This window comes from Solanum verrucosum, unplaced genomic scaffold (assembly GCF_900185275.1).
Source record: "Solanum verrucosum unplaced genomic scaffold, falcon-dt-bn FXZP01000108.1, whole genome shotgun sequence".
In the NCBI taxonomy this organism is placed as follows: domain Eukaryota; kingdom Viridiplantae; phylum Streptophyta; class Magnoliopsida; order Solanales; family Solanaceae; genus Solanum; species Solanum verrucosum.
This window is the reverse complement of record NW_026020274.1, coordinates 3,105,033-3,118,545: the sequence shown is the minus strand read 5'-3', so window position 1 is coordinate 3,118,545 and position 13,513 is coordinate 3,105,033. Positions and strand designations below refer to the sequence as shown.

The 13,513-nt window shown below is 35.1% G+C and overlaps 2 protein-coding genes across 2 annotated transcripts in view; one reads left to right on the top strand and one right to left on the bottom strand.

Annotated features, from left to right (window-relative positions):
• The window catches only part of LOC125833865 (pathogen-related protein-like), a 95,838-nt gene that overhangs the window by 52,986 nt on the left and 29,339 nt on the right, over nucleotides 1-13,513 (top strand). The gene's annotated exons all lie outside the window — the stretch shown is intronic.
• Nucleotides 2,448-6,137, bottom strand: LOC125834159 (LRR receptor-like serine/threonine-protein kinase RGI1). Its single transcript, XM_049513355.1, is given in 3 exon segments — nucleotides 2,448-3,033; nucleotides 3,260-4,825; nucleotides 4,828-6,137. Coding segments are annotated over 3 exon segments (3,261 nt in total). The 5' UTR covers nucleotides 6,083-6,137; the 3' UTR covers nucleotides 2,448-2,593.

Here is a 13,513-nt window from a genome sequence, read left to right as displayed (position 1 = left end):
TTGTCATGATGTTTACATATCTTTTAAACTTGTCATTACAATCATCCACAAGTTCAATTTATTGTGATGTGCCTTTATCTTGACCAAGTAAATCATATATATGGTACTGTTTTCATTGGATAGAGTGGTGTTCTCTTTTAGATGCTTATCAATATACAAGATTCTTACCTACCTATTAGGTATTTGCAACAGATTTTTAGTATTTAATTTAGCAATAGAAGTTGTAAGTAGTTTTTGTTATTTTTTTGGAATCAGTGCTAGTAACCCACAAATACCAATTATTACTTAAAACTTTATTTAATACTAGAAAAATTCTCACTAAGTAAAGAAAAAACAAGAAAACAGGCTCCAATTTAGTGATTAAATTATTCATTTTGCATTCCTTCATTCTTTGCACCTCTTCTACATCTAGCTAACACACTTGTTTTTTAGTGATCACTATATATCTTTGTATCTGCCAACCTTTGTCCTTTCCTCTTTCTGCACATGTCCATTGGTGTCTATATGTCTTGCCTTGTATGTGCCAGTCTGGGGTTGAAAGCCAAGTATTTTTTTTTTGATCAACTACACTCCAAATTTTACTATGATATAAGATGGATAACAAAATAAGGGAGATGATGCTTTACTGATTATACACAAAATAAAACACAAATTAAAGTATGAAATTTAGCTTTACTTAATACTTTATGTTGATAGCTAGTCATGTTTAAAGTGGATTTTGTTAAAGTTGATGGTTTAATTATGTCATCCAAATTTATATTCTATGTTGATGCATCAAGCACAAACTTAAATGTTACTTTGTGCTGATTGTCATGTACTCATGTTTACATATCTTTGCAACTTGTCATTACAATCATCCACAAGTTTCATTTTTGGGGACGTAACTTAATCTTGACTAAAGTACTCATATGGTACTTGTTTTCATTGGATAAAGTGGTGTTCTGTTTTAGTGGATGCTTATCAATATACAAGATTTTTACCTACCTATTAGTTAGTTATGTTGCTCGGACTCTTCAAAATCTTTGCCATATCCATGTCACGTACTGGATGTGGTATGTACCTTGGGTGCTTTGAGTACATATATATAAAGTATGAATATGATTTGCTATTACATATCTTATGAATATAAGTTTTAGGCGTTTATTAAGAATTAAATTTTATTAGATTTAGTTTAATAAATTTAATATATCAAAATATATACTGTATATTCCATAATATACAATTATTGGTTGTATCCCAGCATCCCTAGGAACCATACCCCTGAATACTAAAAATAATGTAATGAAGAATCCAACCTCTGGATCCGTAGCCATATTGGATACCGACACCAGAGTTCGAGCAATATAGCCTATTAGTATCCACTCCATTCTATTTGAATCTATTCATTGGATTACTCAATAACATCTTTTAAGTCAGGATTATTTTCAATTGTTGCTAATAAGTGATGGTAGAAAAATTATTCAAAAAAGAATTATTTTCATATTAGCAATGAGTAGTTATTAATCAAATGCTTGGAATAAGAAGAACCATTTGATTAATACCTTATATTCTCATAGAGGTTATAGAAAGTATCAACTTACATAATGCATACTTTGAAAATTGATGTATTACTGTAACCTACTTGTGGGCCTAAAAAAGGTTTGATATCACATGGCCTAAAATGCAATGTACCTTTCAAGAACATGGTGAGCTGATTCTTTTTCATCTTTTGTGAAAATGATTTGTAAAGAAATTGGTAGGGAATGATGGTCCCTTCCTTTCCCCATACTACATGATTCAGTTTACATAGTTCCAACAAAGATCTTGTCACAACCTTGCCTTTTTATCATCACCCCACAAGCTAGAGTTCAAGACAGATCTAAGATTTAAATTTAATGAGTTCAATTTTTTTTAAGATTCTCAATGTCGAACTCATTGTACTGTTAAAATTAGGGTGTCACATCTAATATTTGTTGAGAGTCTTGAAATTTTAGTTGATTTTTACATACGTATTTATATATTGCGTGTTGAAAGTTACGGATTTAGTTGAACCTGTAACCAAAAGGCTACATACACCCCTGGCAATCAGAGGCCCCAGTTTGGACTCTGAGACTGCTATTGCTGCTATACTTTCTATGGTTGATATTTGGTTCCTAATCTTTAATCATCACATATTTATGCTTCTCATTTAATCAATCATCACATAATAATATTGGTTTACTGTCATTTTAATGAGGACAATTGTTCTTGTACTTTTACTCTCTTAATTTTTACTTCATCATTATAAGCTAAATTAGCTGTTTTTTGGAAATGTTAAGTCTAATGATCTGGGAGATATTGCCCTCTTTTCTTGCATTTGTTTAATTGAATAGTTGTAGGGATCACTTTTTGACATTTCTTCTAGGGTAGTTGCACAAATTGGAAGGAAAAATAAAATGATCCTTCTTCATTTATACTACAATAACGAATTTAGTTTGTCAAAACGACTTATAGTCGGGACTAGAAAGAGTAATGTTCTTATTTTGTGAAATGAATATTGATAATCTATACATCCTTATTAGTTACTTGAAAGAATCAACTAGTTAGAACTAGAGAGAGGCTAAGTTAACTAGAGTTACTGAGGAGGGGATCTGATGAGAGGTTGAGATGAACCAGAGAAACTAGGACAACTAATTGCTTCTTTAGGATTCGGTACCACTCCTCGATTAGGCTTCTCAAGATCTTCATTTTCGTGCCTGATTTCCATTAGCATTGCTGCTACATCCTTCATTGTTGGTCTTTCATTCGCGCATGGGTTAACACAAAGTAGTGCCACCCCAAGAACTTGAAGCATCTCCTGAGTTTGTGTACCAGACCTTAAAAGTAATTGCTGATCAAGAATTGTTGTGAATTCCTTATGTTTTACTCTTAGCTCCTGATTGACCCAAGTGACAATGTGGGTGCCTTCTGGTATCCGGGAATCAGTTGGTTCCATCCCCGTTAGGACCTCGAGAAGCACAATGCCATAGCTATAGACATCACTCTTCTCAGTTATTCTTAGACTATATCCATATTCTGCAATGTAGGACCAAAACATTTAGAATGCTGTCCAAACATAGTATATATACCTACTATATGTCTTGCACAGCGAATTTCACGGGGTACAAGACTAATATAGTGAACTTCAAGTGTTTTTTTAAAGCTAATATTCAATAGTACTAGCATAATCATGTTATCAAAATGTTGAGCACTTAATAAATATTTGAATATATAGGGCGGAAATTTGAGGAAATGTACTCACCCGGAGCTATATACCCATAGGAACCAGCTATTATGGTGGAAGCTCTTGAAGTATCTGATGATGTGTTTAATAGCTTTGCAAGTCCAAAATCTGCAAGAAAAGCTTCAAACTGTGGACCTACCAAAATGTTATTGGTTTTGATATCGCGATGGACTATAGGAGGACTACAGTCATGGTGAAGATAAGCTAAGCCCTGAGCTGCTCCTAATATGATATTAAACCTAGCATCCCAATCCAGAAATACCCTCTTCTCATGGAGAAGTCCCGATAAACTCCCGTTACTAATGTAATCAAACAACAACAATCTTGTTTTGCCATTATTACAACATCCAAGAAGCCTCACTATGTTTTTATGCCTGATTGATCCCAGTGTTCTAACTTCTGCAGAAAAAAAGTCCCTCTGAGGAACCTCACCGATTTTCTTAGCCAATAGTTTCTTCACTGCGATCACCTGTCCTGATGGAGTCTCAACGCGATAAACAAAGCTTGAGCAGCCCTTTCCAACAATGTTAGATTCACTAAGTCTTGGCACTACATCAGTTACAGAGAAGCTAAGCTTTCGGAATGGGGTGAATTCCCACTGCAAACCATTTTCTTCGTCGTCCTTCTGACATATCTCTCCCTGTGTTCGGATAAAGATGGCAATAGAAGCTGTCACAATTAGCATGGTCATGAAAATGCTGAGTACAATAGCAATGGTGATCTTCTTTATGGATTTTAATCCATGGTGATCACCACTTAAGTGGCATGCAGCTCTGTCAGTGCAGAGCTCTTGATTACCAATAAAAGTGCTAGGAGGGAGACTTTGAAAGAATTTTGTGTTAGGAAGAACACCAGAAAAGTTATTGTATGAAACATTCAGAGAAACAAGGTTATCAAGGTTACTGAGTACTCTAAGACTTCCAGTCAACATGTTATGAGAAATATCCATGTTGGCTAGCTTGGAGAGGTTAGAGAAGCTTTCAGGAATCTGTCCGGTCAGAAAATTACGACTTACATTGAACAGAATATCTAGTCCTTGAAGGTTACCAATCTCTTCAGGGATTAAGCCCGCGAGTCTGTTGCTGCTTAAATCCAACAACTGCAAATCCTGGCAGAGTTCAAGTGATTTAGGAACTGTTCCGTCTATGTTGTTTCCATTCAGTATGAGTTTGTTCAGTAATATGAGTTTCCCTATATCTTCTGGAATGTTACCTGATATTCTGTTCATGGATAGGTCTAATATATTAAGACCAGTGAGGGACACAAAAGAGGAAGGAACTGTTCCTTGAAGATTGTTTCCATGAAGATCAACCATTTCTAGCTGCGGACAGTTGCCAATAGCTGGAGGGATTGATCCAGTGAATTGATTTTCCGACAGTTCAAGATAACTCAAACTCGGTAGACTCCCTATTTCTGGAGGAATTGGACCATCTAACCTGTTTGATCCAAGGCGTAATCTGGATAAGCTGGTGCAATTTCCAATATCAGGTGGAATTCCACCGGACAGAACATTTGATATCAGCAGCAGCTTAGTCAAGTTCCTGAGATTGAATAAAGTGTTTGGGATGGACCCTGTAAGGAATTGTGAGAAAGATCCAAAGACTGAAGTTTCCGACAATCTGCTAGCTCAGTCGGTATGCTCCCGTGAAGTTGATTCTGCCAAGCGAAAAACAGATTTAGCTCCTTTAGTTTCCCAATGGTAGGTGGAATCACACCTGAAATGTTGTTGTTGTCCAATTCAAGCTGCTTCAAGCTGGAAAAGTTGCCAATATAGTATGGGATTTCTCCAGAAATGCTGTTTTCTGATAATAGAAGCTCCTCCAATGTGCCTAAATTCTCGAAAGATGGAGGGATTTCACCATATAGATAGTTCACAGAGAAATCAATCACTTTCAAACTTGAACAGTTTCCAAGATTTCCTGGAATTTCCCCCGTCAGATTGTTCTTCCAAAGCAAAACCTTCTTAAGATTCTTCAAGAGACCGAGTTCACTTGGAATTTCTCCTGTAATTTGATTCTCATAGACAAACAATTCTTCTAAAGAAGTGCAATTCCCAATTTCTGGAGGGATTTCACCAGTCAAATTAGCTGTGTAAACAGCAAGAGTCTGCAGCTTCTTGAGTTCACCTATACTATGTGGAATCTGACCCGTAACACCGGTATCTGCAAGACCCAAAATGATCAACTCTTTGCAGCTTGATATCTGCATTGGGATTTCTCCTTGAATTCCCACGTTCCCACCAGCACGAAAGATTTCAAGACTCGTTAACTGACCGATCTCTTCAGGTATCTTTCCAGAAAACTGATTGTCAAAGAGCTCAAGCTGCTGCAATTCAGAACATCTTCCTATCTCCTTTGGTATCTGACCTTCAAAGAAATTAGAACTCAACAAAAGTTGCTTCAGCTGTGATAATCTTCCTATTTCAGGTGGAATACTTCCTGTTAGAGCATTGAAACTGAGATCCAAAATCCTCAGAGACGATGACAAGTTTCCAATAAAAGCAGGAATTTCACCAGTGAGGTTACAATTTGATAAAATTAGCACTTCCAGAAAGTGAAAAGAAAGAACTTGACTTGGGAATATCGCGGGAAGATTGATCGACCTGATCTTGATATCTGAAACAAATCCATTACTGGTGCATTGGATATAATCCCATTTGCATGGATTTTCATGACTTGGATTCCATGAAGAGAAAGGTGCAACAGAAGCAGAAGAGTTAATAGTGGAAAGCCATGACATTAAAGAAACCCCTTCTTGATTTAAACCAGAAATGGATGTTGGGAATAAAAAAGATATGTTGAAAAACAAGAAGAATAAGATGACTGTTAGTTTGCCTGACATGATTATGATGACAATGAGGGTGTGTATGTACTCTCTGATCTACTGTACTTCTATTTCAGTTGCACCAAATATAGTCATAAGAGGTTATCTGCAATGATTTCTTTATCATGGTTTACTGGTGTTGGAAATGCACAACAGAGAATTTTATGTAAAAGAAAGGAAACAAATGGAATTTTCAGAAATCTTGATTTTCCTCCAAATATATCTGTCTTCAATTAGATTCATTGTCAAGATTGACACTTGACACAGTGTTGTAGGACAGGGTTGGCCATAGGGGGTATTATTGCTGTGATGGTTTGGAAGATTTTGTTTGTACTAATATGCCTTCTGGCTGGTTCTATGTCTATATGTAGGGGCCGAGGCAGAGGGGTCCAATTGAACGCCTTTGTTGAAATAGTATACTATATAAATAGGATAAAAATGATTTTATATGTATATATATAAAAGGGTCAAAATTGCCCCTGAACTATGCGAAATAGACCACATATACCCTCCATTACATTTTGGGATAAAAAATACCCCGTCGTTATCCCAGGAGACCACAATTACCCTCAAGAGTTAACACTCCAAATTTTTAGTGACGTGGCAAGCCACATGAGACTAATCCCTCCACCCAAGCGTTGCCAACTAAAATTCACTACAAAAGAACTTGACCTTTGTCGCCACAAATTCCCAAAATATTGCCACTAAAGGTTATGAATGATTTTTAGTGGCGACTAAGGCTCCAACAACCATTCGCTAGTAAAACCTATTTTTTCAACAAAAATATATGATAATTAATTATCAATTGCAACCTAATTTTCTAAATAAATGACTTGCAATATCAATATTAAAAAAATGCAATATTATTACGAAAAATCATCAAAATTACTTCTCAATTCAAATCTCCTATTATATAATGCATCATTGTACATTTTATACATTTACATATGACATAAAAATAAAACATACAGTGTCTTCAAACTCCTACTTAATCGATATCATTTTTTGTTTTTTAAAAACAATGAAGAAAAAAACACAAAATTAAAATTTAATATTATAAACTTTTAGTGACGATTTTCTGGGCTTTTGTGGCGATTGTTGTTGCCGGTAAATGTCTAGTTCTTTTGTAGTGAATCCTAGTTGGCAACACTAGGTGGAAGGATTAGTCCCACGTGGCTTGCCACGTCAATAAAAATTTGGGGTGTTAACTCTTGAGGGTATTTGTGGTCTCTTAGGATAACAACAGGGGCATTTTTTATCCCAAAATGTAACGAAGGATATAAATGGTCTATTTCACATAATTCAGGGGCAATTTTGACCCTTTTCCGTATTTATAAATCCTTTAGCACAAGATTTAATTTTTTTGAGCTCTCTTGTTTGAATTTCTAACTCCGCCACCTATGTGATAAAGTTCTTTTGTCTCAACACATGGCTACTTTTGTCATTACACCCTTCATTTCTTCTTTTTTGTTGGCCCCCACCCCACGCTTCTGATTTCTTCTCTAAGAAATATCTAATCTCCTTATATAAAAGAGTGTTATGGAAACTTTTTAACTTTTGTCTCAATTTCATGTTGGTAAATTGTATGTTGTTGTGTACAAGATTACTTCCTTCAGTATAAAAAATATAAGATGACTTTGACAAACTGAAGTTGTTTGCAAAAATATTTAAGATTTAGAAAAATAGATTAAGATGTTACTTAAAGACATGATAACTTGAAATGGAAAGGTGTCACCATCGTACTAGGGTGTTATGTGATAAATTTAAATGAAATAATATGATCATTGAAATAATAATAATTACGATAAAAGAGAGACAGTGATATACTTATACGTAAAATTGAAAATCATATACTTTTTGCCAACTACAGCAAAGACGTATTTGTCAGTACCGAAGGCCACAATTTAGAAAATAATTTGCTTGATTTTTTGATACTTTACTTTTTTGTGTCTTTTTCCTTAAGGCCCCCACTTCGGTGAGACAAGTGCTTAAGCACAACTAATCCTTTATTAAGGGGTTGAAAAGCCAAAAATCAGGATTATATCTTGAGTTGAAGTGTCTAATTACAATTACTAATGAGAAGGACAAGTCACCTCCATGAAGAGGTGCATTTTAGGGCATACCAATATTCTTGAGTTAAAATATATTGTAACCGAGCGGTTAAATATGTTATATACTCTCAATTTTTACGCTATATAACCATTCATCAAATATTATATTTTTTCTAAGAGGGTGTAATTATTTTTCAATCATTACAAGTAGTGTGTCTGTTGTGAAATTATTATCTTAAAGCATACTCCCTCTATCCTCTTTTTAATTGTCATGTTACCCTTTTCGAAAGTCAATTTGACTAATTTCAAAGTTAAATTAGATTACATTAATTCGATATTTAAACAAAAAAAATTAAATATTCAAAAACTATACGAAAAGTATTATAAATTCTAATTTTTTGTATATCAATATAATGAAAAAATATATCGTAAAATATTAGTAAGAGTTATCATAATTTGACTCTAAAAATTAGTGAAATTCCTTGTTGCATAAGTAACAATCTGCACGAATGGTGTAATGACTGCCCTGCTGTCTCCGACATGAATCCGGTGAAATTGAATTCTCTGTGATGATGCAGAGTATCAACGGTTAGACGGTAAGACTATGACGATTAAAAATGGACAGAGGTAGTATTATTTATAGGAAGTTGAAATGAAAGATACACCCGGATAACCATTCATTGCAAAATTTGCCCTTATCAAAATCAGTGCTCATTCAATTTAGAACCAAATAATATACAAAATCGGAGCTATAATTTCATATTCACATTTAGATTTAATCTACAAAAAGTCGATCATTGCATTGCATGCTTTATAGTTATGTAATCTCCATCTATCTTCTTATTAATTTTTATATTTCTTACTTTTAGTAGTTAGTAGTTTCCTTCTAATTTTCTTTGTGTATCGATTTTTTTCGAGAAATTTAACTTGAATCAAGTAATTTTAATTTTTTAGGGTAGTTCAAATTATTTTAGTAACAACTAGCAAAAATAAGAATGAAGAGTGAATTGCAATCATAAGGATCTTTTGACTTGTTTGATATCAACGTATTTAGATTTATGCTTAAAAAAAGAACCTTCATGTGTGTTTGAATGTTGAAATACAAGTGCAAATCTTCCGGAATGTTAACTCATGATAGTAATTCTATACATTCTCACATTTTGTAGTTCATGAATCACGATAACCTTTCTTGTCTTAGAGTAGAATGTATATAATTATAAGTACTTGGAGAAAATGCCTAAAATATATCATTCTTTTTATTGTGTTTGGACGTGAAAATACAGTTCAATTTTTTGTGAAATGAACTTCATGAAGCTTTTTTTTTTCCAGATGTGGCTAGTTTAATAACAAAAACTAATTCAAAATAATCTCCAACTATAATTTTAAATTTTTGAAACAAAACCTTACACACCATCTTCTTTGAATCTAGCTAACTCGTGAGATTTTACCGAATATATTATTGTTTCAATACTTGCTCATAATTTAACTTTAATAAATTTCATTTTCTAACTTTAAATTTAAACATTGCTTTCAAATTCAATTAAATTCAATTTAAATATACTAAACCTAGTAGAAGGTCACATATTTCATTCCTTATAACAAAATTTTTATTTCTATTAATATAATCTGTCAATTACCATATAATTACTACTTATAATTTGAATTTATCTTTTCCAAAAAATAGAAAGTAAAAACAAAGGGGAAGCGCGAGCTTTTTTCTGGGTGCACCAAAGTCAAGAACGAATCCCTTCAAAATTGTAATTCAAAAAAATGTTGATCCTTCCGTTGTCAGCTCCCAACGGATAGTCAATTCAAATCACCCCTCTTTTCCCGCATTTACTTGAAGATAACAACTTTCTTCTTCGTTTTCTTGAAGACGTTTTATATTAGAAGGAGGAGAAGACGACTACCCAGAAAAGGCGTTCCTCTGTGGCGAAGAGACAAGCAATGGCGGCTAAGAAACGGAAAATTGAATGCTGGAGCGGCTAAGAAACGACCGGTACTTTCTAATATCTCCAATCACACAACTGTCTCTACTCGATTTCTCATTCCTCCAAACTTGTGAGTCTTTCTATGTTTTTGATTACTGGTTTGATGATTCACTTTTTTGTTTGTTAGTTATGGGGTTTCTTGCGTTAATTTGTGTACGGAAGGAAAATGTAGGTGGATTTTGTGATTTTTTTTTTCTGGGGTTTTCTTTCTTGGATTAAATAAGTAAAATGGTTAATGTTAAGTGGGGTTTCGTGAAAAAATGATTGAGAAATCAAATAAGGGGTTTTGATATGCAAGGATTTGCGGGATTTCTTTTTTTTTTTGGGTCGAGATTGTGATATTTGGTAGTTGAATTCTTTGATTATTGACTTCCCCTGTATAAACAAGTTCACTGTTTTATCCTTTTAAAAAATATGTTTGGGTTAAGTATTCTTTTAATGGTTAAGAAGTATTATGAATGGAAAATTTGAAACATCTTCCCCCAATTCATTTTTGATGCACCATCTCATCTTGTCATTGATTCTGCATCATAACAAACCTATTCTTGGAGGCCTACCAATTGTGTCTATCATTTGAAGTGTAATCTACCAAGCTTCTTTCGATTGTTTTAGAAGTTCAGATTTTCATACCGTCTGCTTCTTTTGACAAAGCGAGTTAGGAGACTATTCCTCATTCTATTCAAATTGGAACGTGGTGGATGCATCCTAAATAAATACGTCACAAATTAGAGATTATTCCCCAAATCTATAAAACTGTTCCCTATCCTACAAACCTTTCTTGATTCTCTTTTTATACAATTTCCATGAGTGCTAGTGGAACGTTCAATACCTTTCTTCTTAACTATCTTGTAAAGGTCCAGTTGGGATAACCTTATATTAAACAAAAGAACTCCTCGAAATTTGGCAATGTGAGTGAATCGGTTACCTACTTGGCAGGTCATAATGACTTCTTACAACGGACATCATAGCGAGCAATTTCTCCTATGTTTGGATAAAATGGTCTTAAAAGATGAGACAAGTAGTACATACAATAGCGAATCGTAAGGCATCTTTCTCCGATTTGGTAGAGAAATGAGCTAGCGACTGTGATTAGGTAAAGGGCAGCTTTTTTGTTTCTTTTGTTTATCTGTCCACTTTGCTTTTTGAACATTTGAAGAAAGTTCTAGTGTTAATAGGCTGAAGAAAATTCTGCTTTACAAATGCACATAGTAGCTTAATTTTCATGTTTTGGGATCATTTAAGCTTACATTTGTATGTCGTGGCTTCGGGTTTAAATTTCTGTCCTAAGTACTAACCATTTAATTTTCTCTAAAAAATAATAACCTAACAGTGAGCTCTAGCTTTGTTTTGAGTCTTTAATCTGCCATATTGTCTATTTTTGAGCATCGAGAAATCATTTATGGATATCGGCTGCTTATGTACTTGAGCTTTTTACCTAATTCATGTCGATGTAAATTTTGTGCAGCCTAACTGCCATTGAATTTCCTGTTCTAATATTTTGATTTAAAAATGATCAAATTTATCTATGTAACTAAGTTTGTTTGTCCTCGTCTTGATAATAAGTTGTCCCGAAAGTTCGTCTAGAATCAGTGTTTCCAAGTGTATTCATTAAACGATTTTTCTGCAGTTAATAGTTGGCTCTTTTCTGAGAGCATGAATATATATTTCTCCTTCTTCTTTTAAATACATTTTGATCAAGTTTGTGTTTGTTTCTTCCTTCTCTTAGAGACTGTCAAATGAGTTTGTGTTAGTTTCCCCTCTCATTATATGAATTCTGAAGTGCATTATAAATGATATACTGTAAATCTTTCCACTTCGTCTAGCATCTGGCAAGCCTGTTTAGAAATAGGGTTGGTTTGTAATGATTTACATGTTCCAATGCTTCCCTGTTTGTGGCCTGACGCGATCTGAAATACTTTTACAGGAGTCGAAATCATTTTAGCAACAGTTTGTGTTTAGAAATTTCTAAATCAGTGTGATTGGATTGCATTTCTCATTTCAAGTATTTCGATAAAAGTCAGTCAATTTGTAGAAAGTCCTTCTTGGCTGTCAATTTAAACAACAGTTTGTGTTTAAAAATTTCTAAATCATGAAGTGGACAACTGGCATTCTAGATCATTACTGTGGATCAGTGGACCAATTCCTGTTTTTTGTCTCCTTAAATGATTTTATTAGTGTTCTTAATTTGTTAGGGACAAAATTTATAAGAAACTTTTGATAATTTTTATTTTTCACAGTTTGATGAACCTTTGATTTAATTAGCTGTTTTGCAATGTGAGTAAATTGAAAAAGATTGTTTCTTGTATCTGAAGTAGTGACAAACTTTGGAATCATTTTTGGCTTTGGATTAAGAACATTTCTTAATGCATTACTTGCACCAGTAATGCAGGTTTGCTGTTCTGCCAGCATCCTCCTCTGTCGGACCAAGCAACAAACCTGTTTCTATTCAAAGAAGTGATGCAGTTGTGCCTAACATCACTACCATCTATGTCAACTTCTGACACAGTGAGAAGTCTTTGATCTTTTCAGCAGAGAGTAGTCCTTGTTCTAGAATTTCATTATAACTATAACATCTATTTATACAATTTATCTATTTTTAATTCCTGCAGCAGATATATGATGTACTTGTGGACATGGAATCAGGGGATAAGATTGTCAACATTGATACAAACAATTGCGAGCCTCTGAGGTATAAAACTGTTTACCCTCTATCTTTATTTCAGCTCTTTGAATTGCATGTTGTTGTTATCAAACATGAATTGCAGTTTTGCTAAGATTTTGTCATCAAACATGTTGTAATGTTAACTTTAATCATTGTACTAGGCAAAGAAAAGGACTTCCACAGATTTCATGGCGAAAGTACAGAAAGACATCAATTGGGCATGCGCGCTATATGAGTTGATTGGCTTGTTGAGGTAAACTTCTAATATCTTTCTTCTCTAAAGCTGATGAAATGTCAGTGCACACAAAAATAGGGGGTGTGGGGCTCGGGGAACGGCGCCTCAAGGCGGGGGCGAAGGCGCCTTGAGGCAGGGTGGGGAGGGGACGACTTCGGAGCAAGATGCCTTGAGGCAGGGGGTAGGAGGTAGGGTGAGGGAGGTTGTAGGGAGGCCTCGGAGCAAGGCGTCTCGAGGCGAAGGGGGGTAGGGGGCCTCGGGGGAGGACACCTCAAGGCGCGGGAGGTGGGGCCTCGGGGAAGGACGCCTCGAGGTCGGGGGTGGGGGGGAGGGAAGGGGGGCCTCAGGGAAGGATGCCTCGAGGCCGAGGGTGGGGGGGTGGCTTCGGGGCTGGATGCCTTGAGGTCGGGGTGGGGAACGGGGATGGGGCGGGGGGGACCTCAGGGCAGGACGCCATGAGTTCGGGGTGGGCTCGAGGCAGGACTCCTCGAGGTCGGCAGTGGGAAAGGG